Below are 14,841 nucleotides of genomic sequence, written 5' to 3' on the forward strand. Positions count from 1 at the left end.
CTCCCCGACCTTTGTTTTCTGACTGGAGAACAAACATGTTCTCTGGGGCATCTTTTGGTATTAAAATAAACACACAACACATCCAGCTGCCCATTCCTGCTGCTTCAGTGGGTGAGAACACACCCAAAGTACAGAGCTCGACATATAATCCATAATCCATGTGCTTCGTTTTGTAAGTGCTGGTGGATAAGAGCGTCCACCTACAGACGGGTATCTGCAGAGATAAGGGCAAGCAGGGCTGTTTGCATACGGAGCCGTGGCTGATGAGGTGTGTAGTGGTCCCCTGTCCCCACAAGAGTGGATTTAACTCCTGGTGGGAGACCATTGGGAGCTGTGTCTCCAGCGCAGAGATTGAATTAGCTGTGCCATGGGGCCGGCAGCACAAGGGCCAGGGCACGGAGACTGGGAGGCTGCCGCCAGAGATAAGCAAGTGCCCTGGCTTCTCACCTGGGATGAGGGCTGGGTGGGACAGGATCTGTGTATGTCCCCAGGGAATGGGTGTCCCTAGCTTGGGAGGAGAAGGGAAAGCAGCAGTTGTTGCTGCTTGCTGCCTCCAGCTCGTGGGGGATGGCTCTGTCCCAAACGGGTGAGGTGCTTCAGCGGTTTGTGCTCGTTCCTGCAGCTTTGCATCTGCAAATATTTGAAGGGAAACATCCACAAGTGCCACAGATGTCTTTTTTTTTCCCCCCCTTTAAAAAGAATATTTTCAATATCTCTTTTCCATGCAAAAAGAAACATTAGGCCCCTGGGGATGCTCAGGTGCCTTCAGCACCAGCCCTGAGCCGTGGCTTTGCCTCTGTGGGACTCGTTGCCCGTGAAGGTTCCCCTGCAAGGAGCTGCCTGATCGCTGGCCCATGTGTGTGCCACGTGCTGCCACCCAAACCCCTCCTGGCACACACCTGAGGCAGGGAGTCACTGTCTCTGCTCCCCACTCCCAACCAGGAGCTGCAAGTGGCCAATGGAAATAGCAGCCTCGTCCATTTCCAGCCCCAGCCCTGGCTTTAACGAGTTGCTTTTGCTCCCCGACAGCTACGGGTCAGGGTCTTCCTCTCTATTACCAAGCCGTCAGCGCCCGGAGGGGAGCACACGCGACCTGCTCCTCGCCTCCCCGTCGGTTAAAACACCAGCCCCGTGCCCAAATGCCACAAAAGGCCTTTGTCCGTGGGCTCTGCTGCCCCGTGGCAGAGGCAGGCGGCGGTGGCGAGCGGCGCTGCAGCCCAGCCGGAGGGACAGCCCCGGAGCCAGGGTCCTGCCTCCCCACGCCAGCCCCGGCAGGAATGTTTGCTGTCACCGCAGCGGCCAGCCCCGGCAGGAATGTTTGCTGTCACCGCAGCCTGCCGCGAGGAAATATTTTCCAAGCAAGAAAGAGAGAGAGAGAGGGAGGGGGGGCAGAAAAAAAAAAGGGCTCGCAGTGTATTTGGCGCTGGCGGCTTCCAGCAGCCTCCGGCAGCCCTCTGTAGCCGTCTTGTTCTGCCGCCGCCGGGACACCTACCCGGAGGAAGAGAGGAGGCGAAGGTGGGAGAGCTTTAAAAAGCTCTGGTTAAGTTTGTTCCACCCTGAGCGGGGCTTTAGAGGCTGCAAAACAGGCGGCGGCTGCTTGGGGAGGAGGCTGGGAGGAGGGTTAGCCGGTCCGCCCGGGATGCTCAGAGCCCCCTGCACAACATCACGTCCCGCGGGAGGAGGGCAGAAGCTGGCGCGGCAGAGCGGGGTGGCTCCGGGGACGTGAGGGGGTGTCCCAGCTCCTTCCCAGGCCTGAGCTGCGAATGTAGGTCAGAGCCCTCTCCTCACTGACAGCCAGTGGCGATGATGGCGTTACAGGTTGGGCTGAAATATGTTCCTCTGGGTCTTTACTCTGGCACCAAAACAAAACGCACTCAGAAAACCCGTGAAAAATAAACCCAGGCCGTGAATGCAGCTGATTGGAAGTTTTTCCAGCAGAAAGTGCTGTCTGACCCATGTAAAACCATTCCTCAGGCCCCTGTGTTGATCTGGGCAATGTTTCCTCCAAGAAAAAAAAAAAAAGCCCAGAAAGATCAGAGCGAGGGGGGAGAAATGTTTGGAGAGAGCTGGAGCCGGCAGCAGAGCTTTTCCATCCCGCTGCAGAGCGGCTCTCCCTTGGAAATGCACTTTATTTAGCAGCCTCAGTGTGCTTTATTTAGCAGCCTGCTGCCTGCTACGTGCTGCCCTGGCAGGGGGCACGGGGAGATGGTCTGCCGTGGGCTTGGCACGGCCCTCGGTGGGCACGCTGCTGCTGCCTCCATGCTTTTCCCCCTCTCCGAGGATGCAGCGATGCGAGTTTTACCGAGGGAAACACCGGCTTTGTTTTTAGGGAGCGAAAGGGTCTCTGCAGGAGCCAGCCCCTGGGATCGAGCCTGGCTGGGATGAGTGTGCCATGGGCTTTGCAGCTCGCTCAGCACACCCTGCTGGGATGGGCAGCCTCAGCTCCCAGGCTGCCTTCTGCTAAAAACACCCCGTTTCCCTCCAGCCACGTTTCAGCCGCGTTTGGAGCTGAGAGCAGGTGCTGAATGCTCGTCCTCGACTTGAGGTGCATTTGTTTCAGCAGCAAGATCGACATTTTTGAGCAGAAAGGAAGGGTAACAGAGCCAGGTGAACGTTTGTTTGGCAAAAGTTAAGCCAGCCATGCAGTTAAAGCTTCCCCAGATCCCAACAGCACAGGTCACAGGCTCCATTTGTTGCCTGGAAATGAATGGGGTGGAACTGAAGCGTCACTGCAGGTGGCAGCAACCCCACAGCCCCAGTGTCGCTGGCCCACGGCACAGGACCCGGACCAAAACCACCACCATCGTTTGGCTGTGCCAAGGTGAAGGTGTTATTGCTGTCCCAGCAGCCCCAGGCTCACCCCAGCCCAGGGTGACCCCACGGCCCTGCCCCGGGGCAGCCTCTGCGTCCCCCTCGCACGGGAACGGGCTCGTGCGCCCGCGGCCGACCCTGGGCAGATTGATGGGGTGATGCTGGGCTGCCATTAGTGGTCAAGGAACCGCAGACTCCAGGCAGGGGCCGAGGCCCAGGCAAGCTCCTGTGGGTTTTTTTCGGAGCAGAACATCTCCGCTGGGGCTGTTTTGCCGGCGGCTCTGCCAGGGACACCTCGTCCCCACCAGCCGCCCCGGGGAGAAGGGGTCCCCTGGGAGCAGCAGGCTCCCTCTGCTGTGCCAGCAGGGCTGGGGGCTTGGTGCAGAGGGGAGGAGAGGCGGGGGCTCTGGGCAAAGCGTGCTGCCCCGCGCCCCGAGCTCAGAGGAGCCGTGGTGCTCGGCGAGCGGCTCGCCCAGCTATTTATACCCGCCGTGCGCCAGAGGAGCCTTTCAGTATAAATGAAGCTATTTTGAAGGTCTTGGCCAGGTATAACTGGTTTAAACAAGGCCGGTAATGACTCAGAGGGCTATAAATGTCCATCAGAGTCCTCAGCAAAGCTGTTGGGGATTGATCTCCTCAGCAAGCAGCCTCCCCTCGCCATGCCTGAGCGTGTTCCCGTCCCCCTGCTCTGACACCAGCCCCACCAACAGCACCTCTACAAATCCCAGCTGCCCGTGGCCTTGAGGATTCACAGGTGTGGATCCTCCACAGTTACCTTGAGCTCTGTATGGATGCCCTGGGCTCCCTCTGTCTCCATTCTCCAGCCAGAGGCTGTGCAGCCATGGCCCTACTGTGGGCTGAGAATCGTGAGCCCGTGATGGGCTGGGGCACAGGGGATGCCCCAGGGACTCTCCTGCCGCATCTCTTTGGCTTTATGGGATGTGTCAAGCCTTTTGGAACTGGGTCCCCTTTTCAGGTGATGGGGACGATGTGCTGGGCCATCCTGGGCTGCAGTGGGGTTGCTTTATCCCATTCAATACCAAAAGCCGCCGTGTTCCTCCTCCCCGGGCTCCTGTGGGAACTGAAGCACCTTCAGACTACGCCGGGCTGGAAGGTTTCCATCAGAAAGGGGTTTTGTTAGGAAACAACAGGGAGTTTTGAAAGCAGAGGGGTTTGGGAGGAGTCTCTATATTCCATCTTTCTGTTTGTTTTCTCATTGTAAAACCAAAGACATTTCAGTTTTCAGAAACTGATGATTAAACATTAAAAAAATACCTGTTTCCCCTGAATGGAACCAAAACCTGGAGACTTTGGTCAGCCAGGTAAAACTTCCCCTGCCTCACAGAGCCTTTTGGGATCTGAGCTAACAAAAGCCTCCTTGGCAGGACGAGCATCGCTGGGCATCTCCCTCAGCACCTCCTTCAGCCTCTGCCATGTGAAGGGGGTGGGGAGGGGGAAACTGGGGTGGCCCCAAGCTCTGAGATGAATCCATCAGCTCCAGCTTTTTCCCACCAAGCCTTCTCCCTCAGCCATCATTCCAGATGCCTGAGCATCTTGTTTACCCAGCAAAATGTGCTCGTGGAGAAAAGCAGCGCCGGGGGCGTCACGTGGGCCACGGTAAACAGCCAGCAGATGCACTCTGTTTATTCTGCTGCAGAGCCTTTGCAGGAGGCACCGTTTTGCTGGTGGGCTCCTCAGAGGGGGCTTTTGCCCAGACCTGCATCCTACACGGTGGCACATGCCCATTGCTGGCAGCCCCACCGGGCACATCACATCATCCCTGGGCGCCAGGGACCAGCGAGGGCCCTACTTTGGGCTGTCCTTGCACCTAGGGGCCAATAGGAAACGCTCTCTGGCTCTCCAGGTAGGTGATGGAGTCCCCATCCTTGGAGATACTGAGAAGACTCACAGATGAAGTGCTGAGCGACATGGTTTAGCGGTGAGCTTGGCAGCGTGAGGGGAGGGATTGGACTCCATGATTTTGGAGGTCTTTTCCAGCCAAAGTGATTCTCTGATGCCATGGTTACTTCTCAGGAGCTCGTTGTCCCCATCAGTACTGGTGCCAGCCCCTGGATGCCGGTGAGCCGGGGACACCTGCTCCATCCCCGAGCAGGACAATAAGGGTGCTTTATTCCCCCCCTCCCATTGCATCCTCCAGACATTTCCAGGGTTCTATTTTACTTTGTGGTGCCAACCACCGATTCCAGCAACTCATTACCTTTACTGGCACGTTGAATAATTACAGAGTGGGGAGGAACGTTAAAATAGCACCCGGAGGACCGAATGTGTCAAAAATAGGGCCACAGGCTGTGTCCCGAGCAGCCAGAGCCATGGGCACACTCATGGATGGAGGCAGCTTGTCTGTGATGGAGTCCCTAAGAACCTGGAGCCAGGGGATGTCATTGCACTCTGAAAAGGACAAACCATCCCTGGGCTCTTGAGCACAACACTGGAAGTATGAAAATCTTGCACACTCCTGGCTCTTCCTTTGTTAGGCTTGTTAAAGCCTTGGAAAACATTTTCCCGAATTAAGAAGCCCCATTAAGTGTTGAATGTAATTAGGAGAGACTTGGCTGTGGAGTTCTTCAAATAGTTAAGTCAATATTGTACGGTGTAATTGTGGTAATTCCCCGGCGGGGCTGCAGCTGACGGCAGCCTGGCTCAGTGCAGAGGTAACTCTGCTTGGGGGGAAGAACTCTCCCCACCACAAAATGCCCCTTGTTCTGATGGCTCCCATCTGCATCCTTGAATGAGCAAAGCTTATTGTTTCCAACGTGCCCCTCAGACACCGCAGGAGCTCCGGAGGCTCCTCAGGAGTGGGGATCTGTCACACCTTCCTGGACCCACGCTGCACGTGACCCTGGGGCTGCTTTTAGCTCAGTCTCTGTTTTAGAGGGCTTTGGTGAGCATGTTCAACCTCTCTCCGGTTTATTTCTCCAGTTCAGAAATGTGAAGCATCATCACCATCACCATCACCATCACCCTTCTCCTCCTCCAGTGGTCTGTTCTGCTGGTTTGAGGGAAAGCTCCTGGGGCTGCTCCCAGCCCAGCTGAGCCCTTGTCCTTACAAAGATCTCTTTCCAGGGATCCTAAAGAAGCAAACTGGGACTGAGGCCAGTAGAGATGCTGCTGGCAGCACATGGCGATGGCAGCTCTCCTGCCCCATCACCCTTCCCTCTCCCCAGCTCAACCCAGGTGCTCCTGCCTCTTCCTTGAGTGCCTCCATGCACCAATTCCACTGTAATTTCATGTCTTATCAAGGGAAAGCCTCAAGAAACCCCGAGGGTAATTGTGGTGGCACAGGACAAGCCCTCAGGGCCGTCTCCCTTCCTGGCAGCCCAGTGCCTTTTGTCTCTAGCGAGATCTGCAGCTGTCCTGGCTCCTTTTGCTTCTTGTTATCGAGGTGCCTCTCTTCTGGAGGACAAGGACTGTTGCTATCTCACAGGAAAGCCCCTTCCTCAGTTGAAGTGGGGAGGAAAAAGAAGAAGTGCCAAAGCCTTTATTCTGAAAGGGTGGTGCAATTGGGAGAGTTCATTATATTGGATTAATTATGATAATTATCAGCAGAAGGGAGATAATTACCCTGGTTGTTGCTGAGAACAAGGTAAGGGGTTCTTGGTGAGGAGGGAGGGCTGATTGTTGTTTCCTGTTGCATGGAACAGCCTGGCTGTGGGATGTTGAGGGGCACAGGGAGGAAATGCCAGTGCTGGGGCTCTCCCACCTCAGGGCACTTGGTTCGAGGCTCTGGCTGCAGTCACCTGCTGCCCCACTCCCTTGCTACCAAAGCCCTGCTGTGGGTCCCAGCTCAGAAGCATCCTCCTCCTCCCCTGCATCACCCTGCTCCTCACATGAAACTGCCATTCCAACCCAGGTGGCTGCACAGGGTAAGTACCCATCCCCGGGAGCGCCAGGGCAGAGGGAGAGGAAGGTGCTCAGTGCCATCACCATGGCTGCAGGGGATGGAGAGGCCCGAGACGTGCCCCAGCTCCCAGGCGAGCCTGGCCCCAGCCGCTGGGCTCGTAGCCTGGGGAGGGACGAGGCGGCTGCTCCAGCCGTGGCTTCGAATGCAGATGAGAAGGTGATTTAAAAATTAAATTTAAAATAAACAGGAGTTAAATATTAAAGAGGAGAAATCAGTGTGAGCTGGTGGGGGTGTGCCTGAGGAACCCAGCCGGGGCTGTTTGAATAAGACACCGCGGAACATTGTTCAATTTTGATCGCCCTGGGTATTTGCTGAAGTGTTTCTCCCGAGGCAAGCGTCTCTATCTCACTGCTGCTTTTCCTGCTCTCTTAAAAGATACCATTCCTCCTCAGGCTGGTGGCCTGGCAGGAAGGGAAGAAGGAGGAGGTGGCTGCAGGACACAGGCGGTTTCTGGGAGCAGAGATCCTCGTTTGCTGCCGGCTGGGTTGGTCCCACATCCAGCACCCTCAGCGCTGATGAATGCAAATGCCTGCGGAGCTCAGAAAGTGTGTGTCCTCCCTGCACACAGACAAAGCCTTTGTCTGAGGACGAGGATCTGTTTGCTGTAGCTCAGCCTGGAGTCCCAGAGATGTGTGCCAGCGATGCTCTGGGCATGCAGGGCTGGGGAGATGCACCATTGTGCCCCGTGGCACAGGGGACATGTGGGATGAGGAGAGCTTCTCCCCATCCAGCACACACTGTAGGGAAGGTGCTGCACATCCCAGGCAGGGCAAGAGGTTTGGCTTGTGGGGCAGGGAGCAAAGGGTGCAACAGCACACCAAGAAGGCAAAACTGGACAGGGCTGGAGCAGCAAGAGCATAGGTGTCCTCTGCACCCGAACAGCAGCCTCGAGGGAACGGTTTGGGTCAAAACCCAAGCAAACAGGACCCTGGTGAAAGCAGCTCTCCCTTGGCACTCACACAGCTTCCAGTCCACGTGCAGTGGGGTGACGAGAAGTGGAAAAACCTCACCTTTGGTGGCAAGAGCATTCAAAGTCCTGCTGAGCGGAGGGGCAAAGAGCACTGCAGCAAAGGAGGCGTGAGCCAGGAGCCTGCAGAGCCCCGGGGGTGTGTGAACCTCCCATCACTCACCGAGGTGCCAGATGTGCCTGGAGCACAGGACGAAGGCCTGAAGCTGGGAGACTTTATTGCATGGGGAAATTCTCCTTCTGGCCTCTCTCTCCTGCTCCCTTGGAGCTCAATGGGAACCTCAGCACCAAATTCAGCTGTGCCAAAAACACGCACCCACCCTCCCACACCCCCGCCTCGTGTGCAAGGGAAGAAAGAAACGGTGCTGAGGCTGAGCACACCGTGCCCTGAGCGGCTGCGGGCGGGGAGCTGAGCAGCCACCGCACCTCTGAGCCGATCGTCTGCCGCCTGTCCAGCAGCCACGTCACGAATGGCACTGAACTCTCCCTGGATTCTGCCTCCCGAGCTCTCTGGCTCGGCTGCCCGATGCTCCGAGGGAGCAGAAAGCTCTCTGGAGCTGCAGGAGGTCGGGGAGCCTGTGCTCAGTCAGCGCCGGGATGCACCGAGACCAGGGACCCCCGGGTGACCCCGAGCACCCCCCGACCCCTCAGCCCCCCCCCACTCACCCCCCGCGGGTGATTTTGGGGGGTGCACAGGAAACCCCTTGCGCGGGCAGGATGCTCCCCCCGGGGCAAAGCCTCTCTAGCAGAGGCGAGGGTGCTCTAGACCCTCACCCAGGGGGACGCAGCACCCGGGGAGTGTCCCCCCCCTACCCCGGACCCCACACCCCACCCCGGCCCTGCGGACCCACAGCAGGCGACAGGGGGCGCCCCGGCACCGCTGTTAGTCGGCGGGACAGCGGGCCGGGTCCCTCCCGGCGGGGCTCGGGGGGATGGGGGGGGCGGCCGCTCCCCTCGCTTTTGGGGAGACTCCCTCCTTCCCCCCTCCCCTCGGGCCATACCCCAACCAACCCCCACATAGGAGCACAAAGAGGCTGAGGTGGGAGGGAGCAGGGTCGCCACTGTCGCCGAGGCTATCGCGATAGGAGCGTGCCCTCCTGTAGGTGGGGGCAAGCCGGGGGGATGGTGGGGATGCTGGTGACGGTGGTGTTTTCGTTTTGGCGATGACTGCTGAGCGTGCTGGGGAGCGGGGAAACGTGCTGCGGGAGGTTTAGGGTTCCTCCCCGAGCGGGAGGTGGAATCCTGCTCTCGCTGAGGGGGGGGATTGTGTTAATATTTAAACACTATCGCCAGCCTTCGCCGATCGATGGGGTTTGGGGTGTTTTTTTCCCCTCTCCCGGGAGCGATAACTAGCTAACTAACTGCCTAAATACATAAAGCAAGCAAGTAAGTAAATAAATAAATAGACGAACAAACCCAGCTGCTTCTGGGTTGGGGTTTGGGTTTGGTTTTTGGGGGTTTGGTTTGTTTGAAGGCTGGTAGATAAAGGTGGGGAATCTATGAAACAAGCAAAAACAAATCCCCGGGCGGGGTGGAGGCGGCCGGGGCCAGGGATGCTGCCGGAGGGGGCATGGCCCCAGCCCGGGGGGAGGGTGGTGCGGGGGTGGAGGGAAGCCCTGGGCTCCCTCCCGCCCGCCCGCCCGCCGAGGAAGGAGCCGCGCTCCGTTCCTCTGCGCCGGCTGGACCCCGCCGGGAGCCGACGCGCCCGCAGCGCCGATGGGGCGGGCGGCGGAGCCGGGTGGGTTTTGGAGACGGCTGATTTTTGTCGCCTTTCTGCCTTTCCTTCTTCCTTCCTTCCTCGTTCTTTCTTTATTTCTTTCCTTCCTTTCTCTCCCCCCACCTTCCCCTCCGGGGCTTTTCGGCAGCGGGAGCTGCGGCGCTGCCCCGACGGCGCCCACCGGGACCCCGCACCGCCCGGCCCGGCACCGGGGCAGCCCCTGCGCCCCGACGGCGCTTCTCCGGCGCCCTGGCCTCCCTCCCCGCCCCTCCCCTGCCCTCCCTGTTTGTTTTAGTTACGAATTTGTTGTAGGTACCTGAGCCGGAGCCCGGGGAAGAGCCAGAGCGGCGGCTGCCGGGCCCGCCGATGGGGCAGAGCCGGAGGGGCACGACCGGGCGGGCGGCGGCCTGAGCCCCGGGGCCGGAGGCTCCGCCGAGCAGCGCCGGGGAGCAAAGGTGCGTGGGGCCGGGCTGGGAGCTGCATCCCCTCCGGGAGGCTGGAGGGGGGGAACGGACAAGGCTCCCTTTGGGGGGGGGTCGGAGGAGGGGGAGGGGAGTCGGATCCCGTCGGGGCTGCCCGGCGTGTTGTGGGGGGAGGTGGAAATGGGCTCCTGCAGGATGCCCCCGCAAAGCCGGGGGTAAGCCGGGTCCGGGGGGTGGTGCTGGCGGCGGGGTGCGGGTAGGTGCGCGGGGGGTCGCGGAGGAGCCTCTCCCGCCTAGGTGTGAGCTGATTATTCAAATGGGCAGCCGAGGACCTGGGGATTGGAGGCTCGCCCGGCCGCTCCGTGCTATATCACTCGGGCACCCACGTCACTGCACCACTTGTCCTCCTCTTCCTCCTCCTCCTCTTCTTCCTCCCTCCTCCCTCCTCCTCCTCCGGCTCCTCCATCGCCTCCGGGCGACTCTTCTCCGCGAAGCACTGCGAAAACCCACCCAAGGAGCAGCAGCGGAAAAAAAAAACCCTACCCCAGCCCCAGCGCCGCTCGATCACCCCCCACACCCACCCCCCCGCCCTTCCTCCCTCCCTCCTCTTCCTCCTCCTCCAGAGGCTCCGACGGAGGGGAGGGAGGGCTGGGGACTTTTTTTTTTTTTGGGTTGCTCTCTGTCGTCGTTTGTTGTGGCTGTTAAATTTTAAACTGCCATGCACTCCACTTCCAGTATGCTGGGAGCGGTGAAAATGGAAGGCCATGAGCACACGGACTGGAGCAACTACTACGGGGAACCCGAGGTAAGGAACAGAAGCGGGGGTTCCGCCGCCTCCCCCCCCGCCCCGTCCGCCTCCCGCCCCGCTCTCGGCCGGGGTCCTCCCCCCCAACCTCTCCGTGCCAGCCCCGGGACAGGATTAACTTTGGCACCGAGCACCGGCCGCGCTGGCTGCGGGCAGGGCTGCGCCGGGCACGGGGCAGCGCGGGTGGGGGAGCCCGGGGGGGGCGCCGGGCAGCGCGGGTGGAGGGTCCCGGGGGGGTGCGGGACTGCGCGGGTCGTTATCCCCCCCACCCCCCCCACCATGTATTTTTCTCGCTCCGGGGAGGGATGTCCCTTCCTCCAACTCCCCTCTCCATGACGGATCTGCCGATCCTGCTGCCATCTCGTCTCTTTTTTAATATAGATATATTTGTTTTTCATTAAGGAGAAAAACAACACCCCCCCCCCGCACCCCCCCCACCCCCCCACCCCGGGATTTAACCCTTCCCACCCCGCAGGGTACGGAGCGCCGGGGCTGCAGAGGCTCCTGCCGGTGGCGATCCGGGCTGGGATAGGGGTGGCCCCCGACCGCTTCCAGCTCCTCGGGCCACCCGCGTCCCCGACGGGGCTACCCACCAATTCCCCCCCCAATCTCCCTCCTGTCTCTTGCTTGCCCCTGCAGAGCTACTCCTCGGTGAGCAACATGAACGCGGGGCTGGGCATGAACAGCATGAACACGTACATGACCATGTCGGCCATGAGCACCACGGCCAACATGACGGCCGCCACCTCCATGAACATGTCCTACGCCAACACGGGCATGAGCCCCTCGCTCACCGGCATGTCCCCGGGCGCGGGGGCCATGCCCGGCATGGGCTCGGCCGGCGTGGCGGGGATGGGCACCCACCTGAGCCCCAGCATGAGCCCCATGGGAGGCCAGGCGGGCTCCATGAACGCCCTGGCCCCCTACACCAACATGAACTCCATGAGCCCCATCTACGGGCAATCCAACCTCAACCGCTCGCGCGACCCCAAGACCTACCGGCGCAGCTACACGCACGCCAAGCCGCCCTACTCCTACATCTCCCTCATCACCATGGCCATCCAGCAGTCGCCCAACAAGATGCTGACGCTGAGCGAGATCTACCAGTGGATCATGGACCTCTTCCCCTTCTACCGCCAGAACCAGCAGCGCTGGCAGAACAGCATCCGCCACTCGCTGTCCTTCAACGACTGCTTCCTCAAGGTGCCGCGCTCCCCGGACAAGCCGGGCAAAGGCTCCTTCTGGACGCTGCACCCCGATTCGGGCAACATGTTTGAGAACGGCTGTTACCTGCGCCGCCAGAAGCGCTTCAAGTGCGAGAAGCAGCTGGCGGCCAAGGACGGCGGCGGGGCGGGCGGTGGGGGCAAGAAGGGGCCCGGGCAGCCCCCCAGCCAGCCCCTGGGGGAAGGCAGCTCCTCGGGGGGTTCCGAGGGCTCTGCCGGCGCCGAGTCCCCGGCCAGCGCCTCGCCGTGCCAGGACCACAAGCGCGCCCTGGCCGACCTGAAGGGCACGGCGGGGCTGAGCCCCGGGGAACCGGCGGCCTCGCCGGCACAGCACCTCCTGGCCCCGCCGCATGCCGGCCTGCCCCACGACGCCCACCTCAAGCCCGAGCACCACTACGCCTTCAACCACCCCTTCTCCATCAACAACCTGATGTCCTCGTCCGAGCAGCAGCACCACCACCCTCACCACCACCACCACCACCACCACAAAATGGACCTGAAGGCCTACGAGCAGGTGATGCACTACTCGGGCTACGCCTCGCCCATGCCTGGCAGCCTGGCCATGGGGCCCGTAACGAACAAAAACGGCTTAGAGTCCTCCCCTTTAGCCGGAGAGACTTCTTACTACCAAGGTGTGTATTCCCGGCCCATCATGAACTCCTCCTAAAAGAGGCGAGGGGGAAAAAAACCTCCCCTGGCGAGGGGGGAAAGCTCCCCCCGCCGTGCCCCCCGTGCAGATGGACTGTGGAGGCTGCCGAGCACGGTACATATACATATATATATATATATATCTATTTTGGGGTTGGGTGTTTTTTCTCCCTTTGGCTCCAGATGTTTGCATCCGTTGGGGAAACAGCAGCCGTCTGTCTCGCAAGCATCCTCCCCCACGCGCTGCTCATCCCCCTCCACGGCCGAGAGCCACCCGTGCCCGGGGAGGGGGTGTGTGTGGGGGGCTGCTGTTCCCTTAGTTTGCCTTGCAGGGTGGTTTGTTTTGGTGGGGAGGGACGGGTTGGGGGCAAGGGATGGGAAGAGGGGGATTTCTGTTGTGCTTTTATGGGGTTTTTTTTTGTCGTGGTGGCCAGGAGGTATAAATATATCTATTTTTTTGTGTGGAAGTGACGGGGGGGTGGGGAGGGAAACAAAAAACACAAGAGAGAAAAGAACCCCCTGACAAACCAAAACCCTCCTTCATTGTGAAACCCATGCTAGTTTGGAATCCGAGGACCAAAACTCTTGTAACGTTGTAAAAAAATGGGGGGAAAGACGAAAGGGGGAAGGAGAGGAAAAAACAAAAAAAAGGACAAAAAAAACCTACGGGAAAAAAACTTAAAAAGGAAAAAAAAAAAAAGTCAGGATAGATTGTTGTAATTGAAACAAACGCTCGATGTTACCGGGAGAGTAAACTACTTGGATCTGATTAATTTATCGTTTCTGTATGCTTTATTTATGGCTTATAAATGTGTATTCTGGTAGTGACTAGCCAGATTTTCACAGAACTATATTAAAGTGTTATTGGAGGTTTTTTTTCCCCTGCATCTGTGTTCCTCCGGGACTCCCCCGTCAGCCCCAGCCCGCTCCGAGCCGCCGGGCCTCGGCACTCCCGCCGCCGGCGCTGCCATCCCCGGCCGTGCCGCCCCGATGGCGCAGCGCTGCCGGCCCGGAGCTCCGCGCCGCTTTCTCTCGGAGGAAACAGCCCCGGGGCCGGGAAGGGAGGCAGAGAGGGGCGGCCCAAGGCGGGTCGGGGAGCCGATGTCTCCCCGCCAAGCCCAGGGGTGGGGAGCGGAGACCCCGCTTCCCTCGGGGGAGCACAGAAGGGCGCAGCCGCCGTCGTCGCGGGCCCCCTCGCCCCGCAATCGCCGGACGGTGTTAATTGCGGGGCGAACTGAGCTGGGTTGGGGCTCGCAGAGGCAGCGCATCCCTGTCCTTCCCGAGGTGGGCCAGGGAGGTACCCTGCTACCTCGGCGCGGAGGTAAACCGGCAGCCAAACAACGGCGAGTGTTTTATTTTGCCTTTAAACATCTCCAGGTGACTCCGAGCCTGACAGCCCAGCGGCGGGACCCACCGACACCCCCGCGCCGCCTCAACGGCCTTATTTCCATTAATTTCGCCCCCTCCTCTCCCGATTTCCCCCGCCGTTAAATGCCCTGCCCGTCTTCCCAACCACTTGTTGTTTTTCCCACGCGTTTACAGCAGTCACCGACGTTGCTTTCCGAAATAACATTCAAATCCTTCTTAGAAATCCGCATTGTCCGCGGGAAGAGAAAAAGGGAAGGGGGAAAAAAAACCCAGAACCCTCCCAAAAAAAAAAAAAGAACCCAAACAGAGATGCAGCCAGAAATGTGTCCGTCCTTCTCTATACGGAAAGGACACACACGTTGTGAACCGAGGCATGCGATGCGTGTCATTAGCACATAAAAGGCTCCCGCGGGCTCGGGGGTGCCGCCGGTTTGGGGAGAGGGCGGCGGGTTGGGTCGCTGCGACCCCCCCCCAAACTATCCCCACCAGCCTCCCGCCGCGCCAACCGGCCTCTGCCCCGCTGCTGCGGGAGGGCACCGGCACGGCGAGGGATGCCCGAGCCGCAAACAGGTCTGCCCCGCGCCCCGACGCCTTTTCTTTTCATCTTTTCCCCCCTTCCCTCTGGCCTGGCTCGCGCTGAAACGCGAGGAAAAGAGCGCGGGGGGGGGGGGGGGGGGGGGGGGCCGGGGGAGAAGGTGGGGGGGGAAAAAAAGCGCTGGCGTTACGCGTTATTTCTTTTGCTTTGCACCTCCCGGCCTCGTCTCGCCCCCTCCCCGCACGGCTGCCCGCCCCCCGCCTCGCTGCAAGCGCATCCTGCTCCTGCCGGTTTAAGCAACCGTGATCTGTGAATAAACAAAGTCAGTAAACAAAAAAGGAAAAGGGGGGGGGGGGGGGGGAAAGAAGAAAAGGAAGGGGGGGGGTGGGGGTGTGTGAATCTAGATCCAAATTCCAGGAGGGT

The 14,841-nt window shown here is 59.9% G+C and overlaps 1 protein-coding gene across 3 annotated transcripts; it reads left to right on the plus strand.

Moving 5' to 3' along the window:
* Positions 1-9,067: 9,067 nt before the first annotated feature.
* Positions 9,068-12,863, plus strand: FOXA2 (forkhead box A2). Of its 3 annotated transcripts, none has more exons than XM_061989391.1 (4): positions 9,068-9,086; positions 9,730-9,872; positions 10,575-10,644; positions 11,284-12,863. In XM_061989391.1, exons 3-4 carry the CDS (start codon positions 10,576-10,578, stop codon positions 12,532-12,534), a joined length of 1,320 nt encoding a protein of 439 aa, XP_061845375.1. In that variant the 5' UTR covers positions 9,068-9,086; positions 9,730-9,872; position 10,575; the 3' UTR covers positions 12,535-12,863. The 3 variants fall into 3 exon arrangements, with proteins under 3 accessions (XP_061845375.1, XP_061845374.1, XP_061845373.1); XM_061989390.1 differs by lacking the exon at positions 9,068-9,086 and adding an exon at positions 9,348-9,438; XM_061989389.1 differs by lacking the exons at positions 9,068-9,086; positions 9,730-9,872 and having other exon boundaries at positions 10,558-10,644.
* The last annotated feature ends 1,978 nt before the right edge of the window (positions 12,864-14,841 follow it).

This window comes from Colius striatus, chromosome 2 (assembly GCF_028858725.1).
Source record: "Colius striatus isolate bColStr4 chromosome 2, bColStr4.1.hap1, whole genome shotgun sequence".
Taxonomy (NCBI): Eukaryota; Metazoa; Chordata; class Aves; order Coliiformes; family Coliidae; genus Colius; species Colius striatus.

What these genes read in the sequence shown, in the direction of transcription:
- FOXA2 (XM_061989389.1), top strand. Translation starts at nt 10,558, where the DNA reads ATGCACTCCACTTCCAGTATGCTGGGAGCGGTGAAAATGGAAGGCCAT. An exon ending in ACTACTACGGGGAACCCGAG is followed by an intron (nt 10,645 to 11,283) that starts GTAAGGAACAGA and finishes TTGCCCCTGCAG; the next exon opens with AGCTACTCCTCGGTGAGCAA.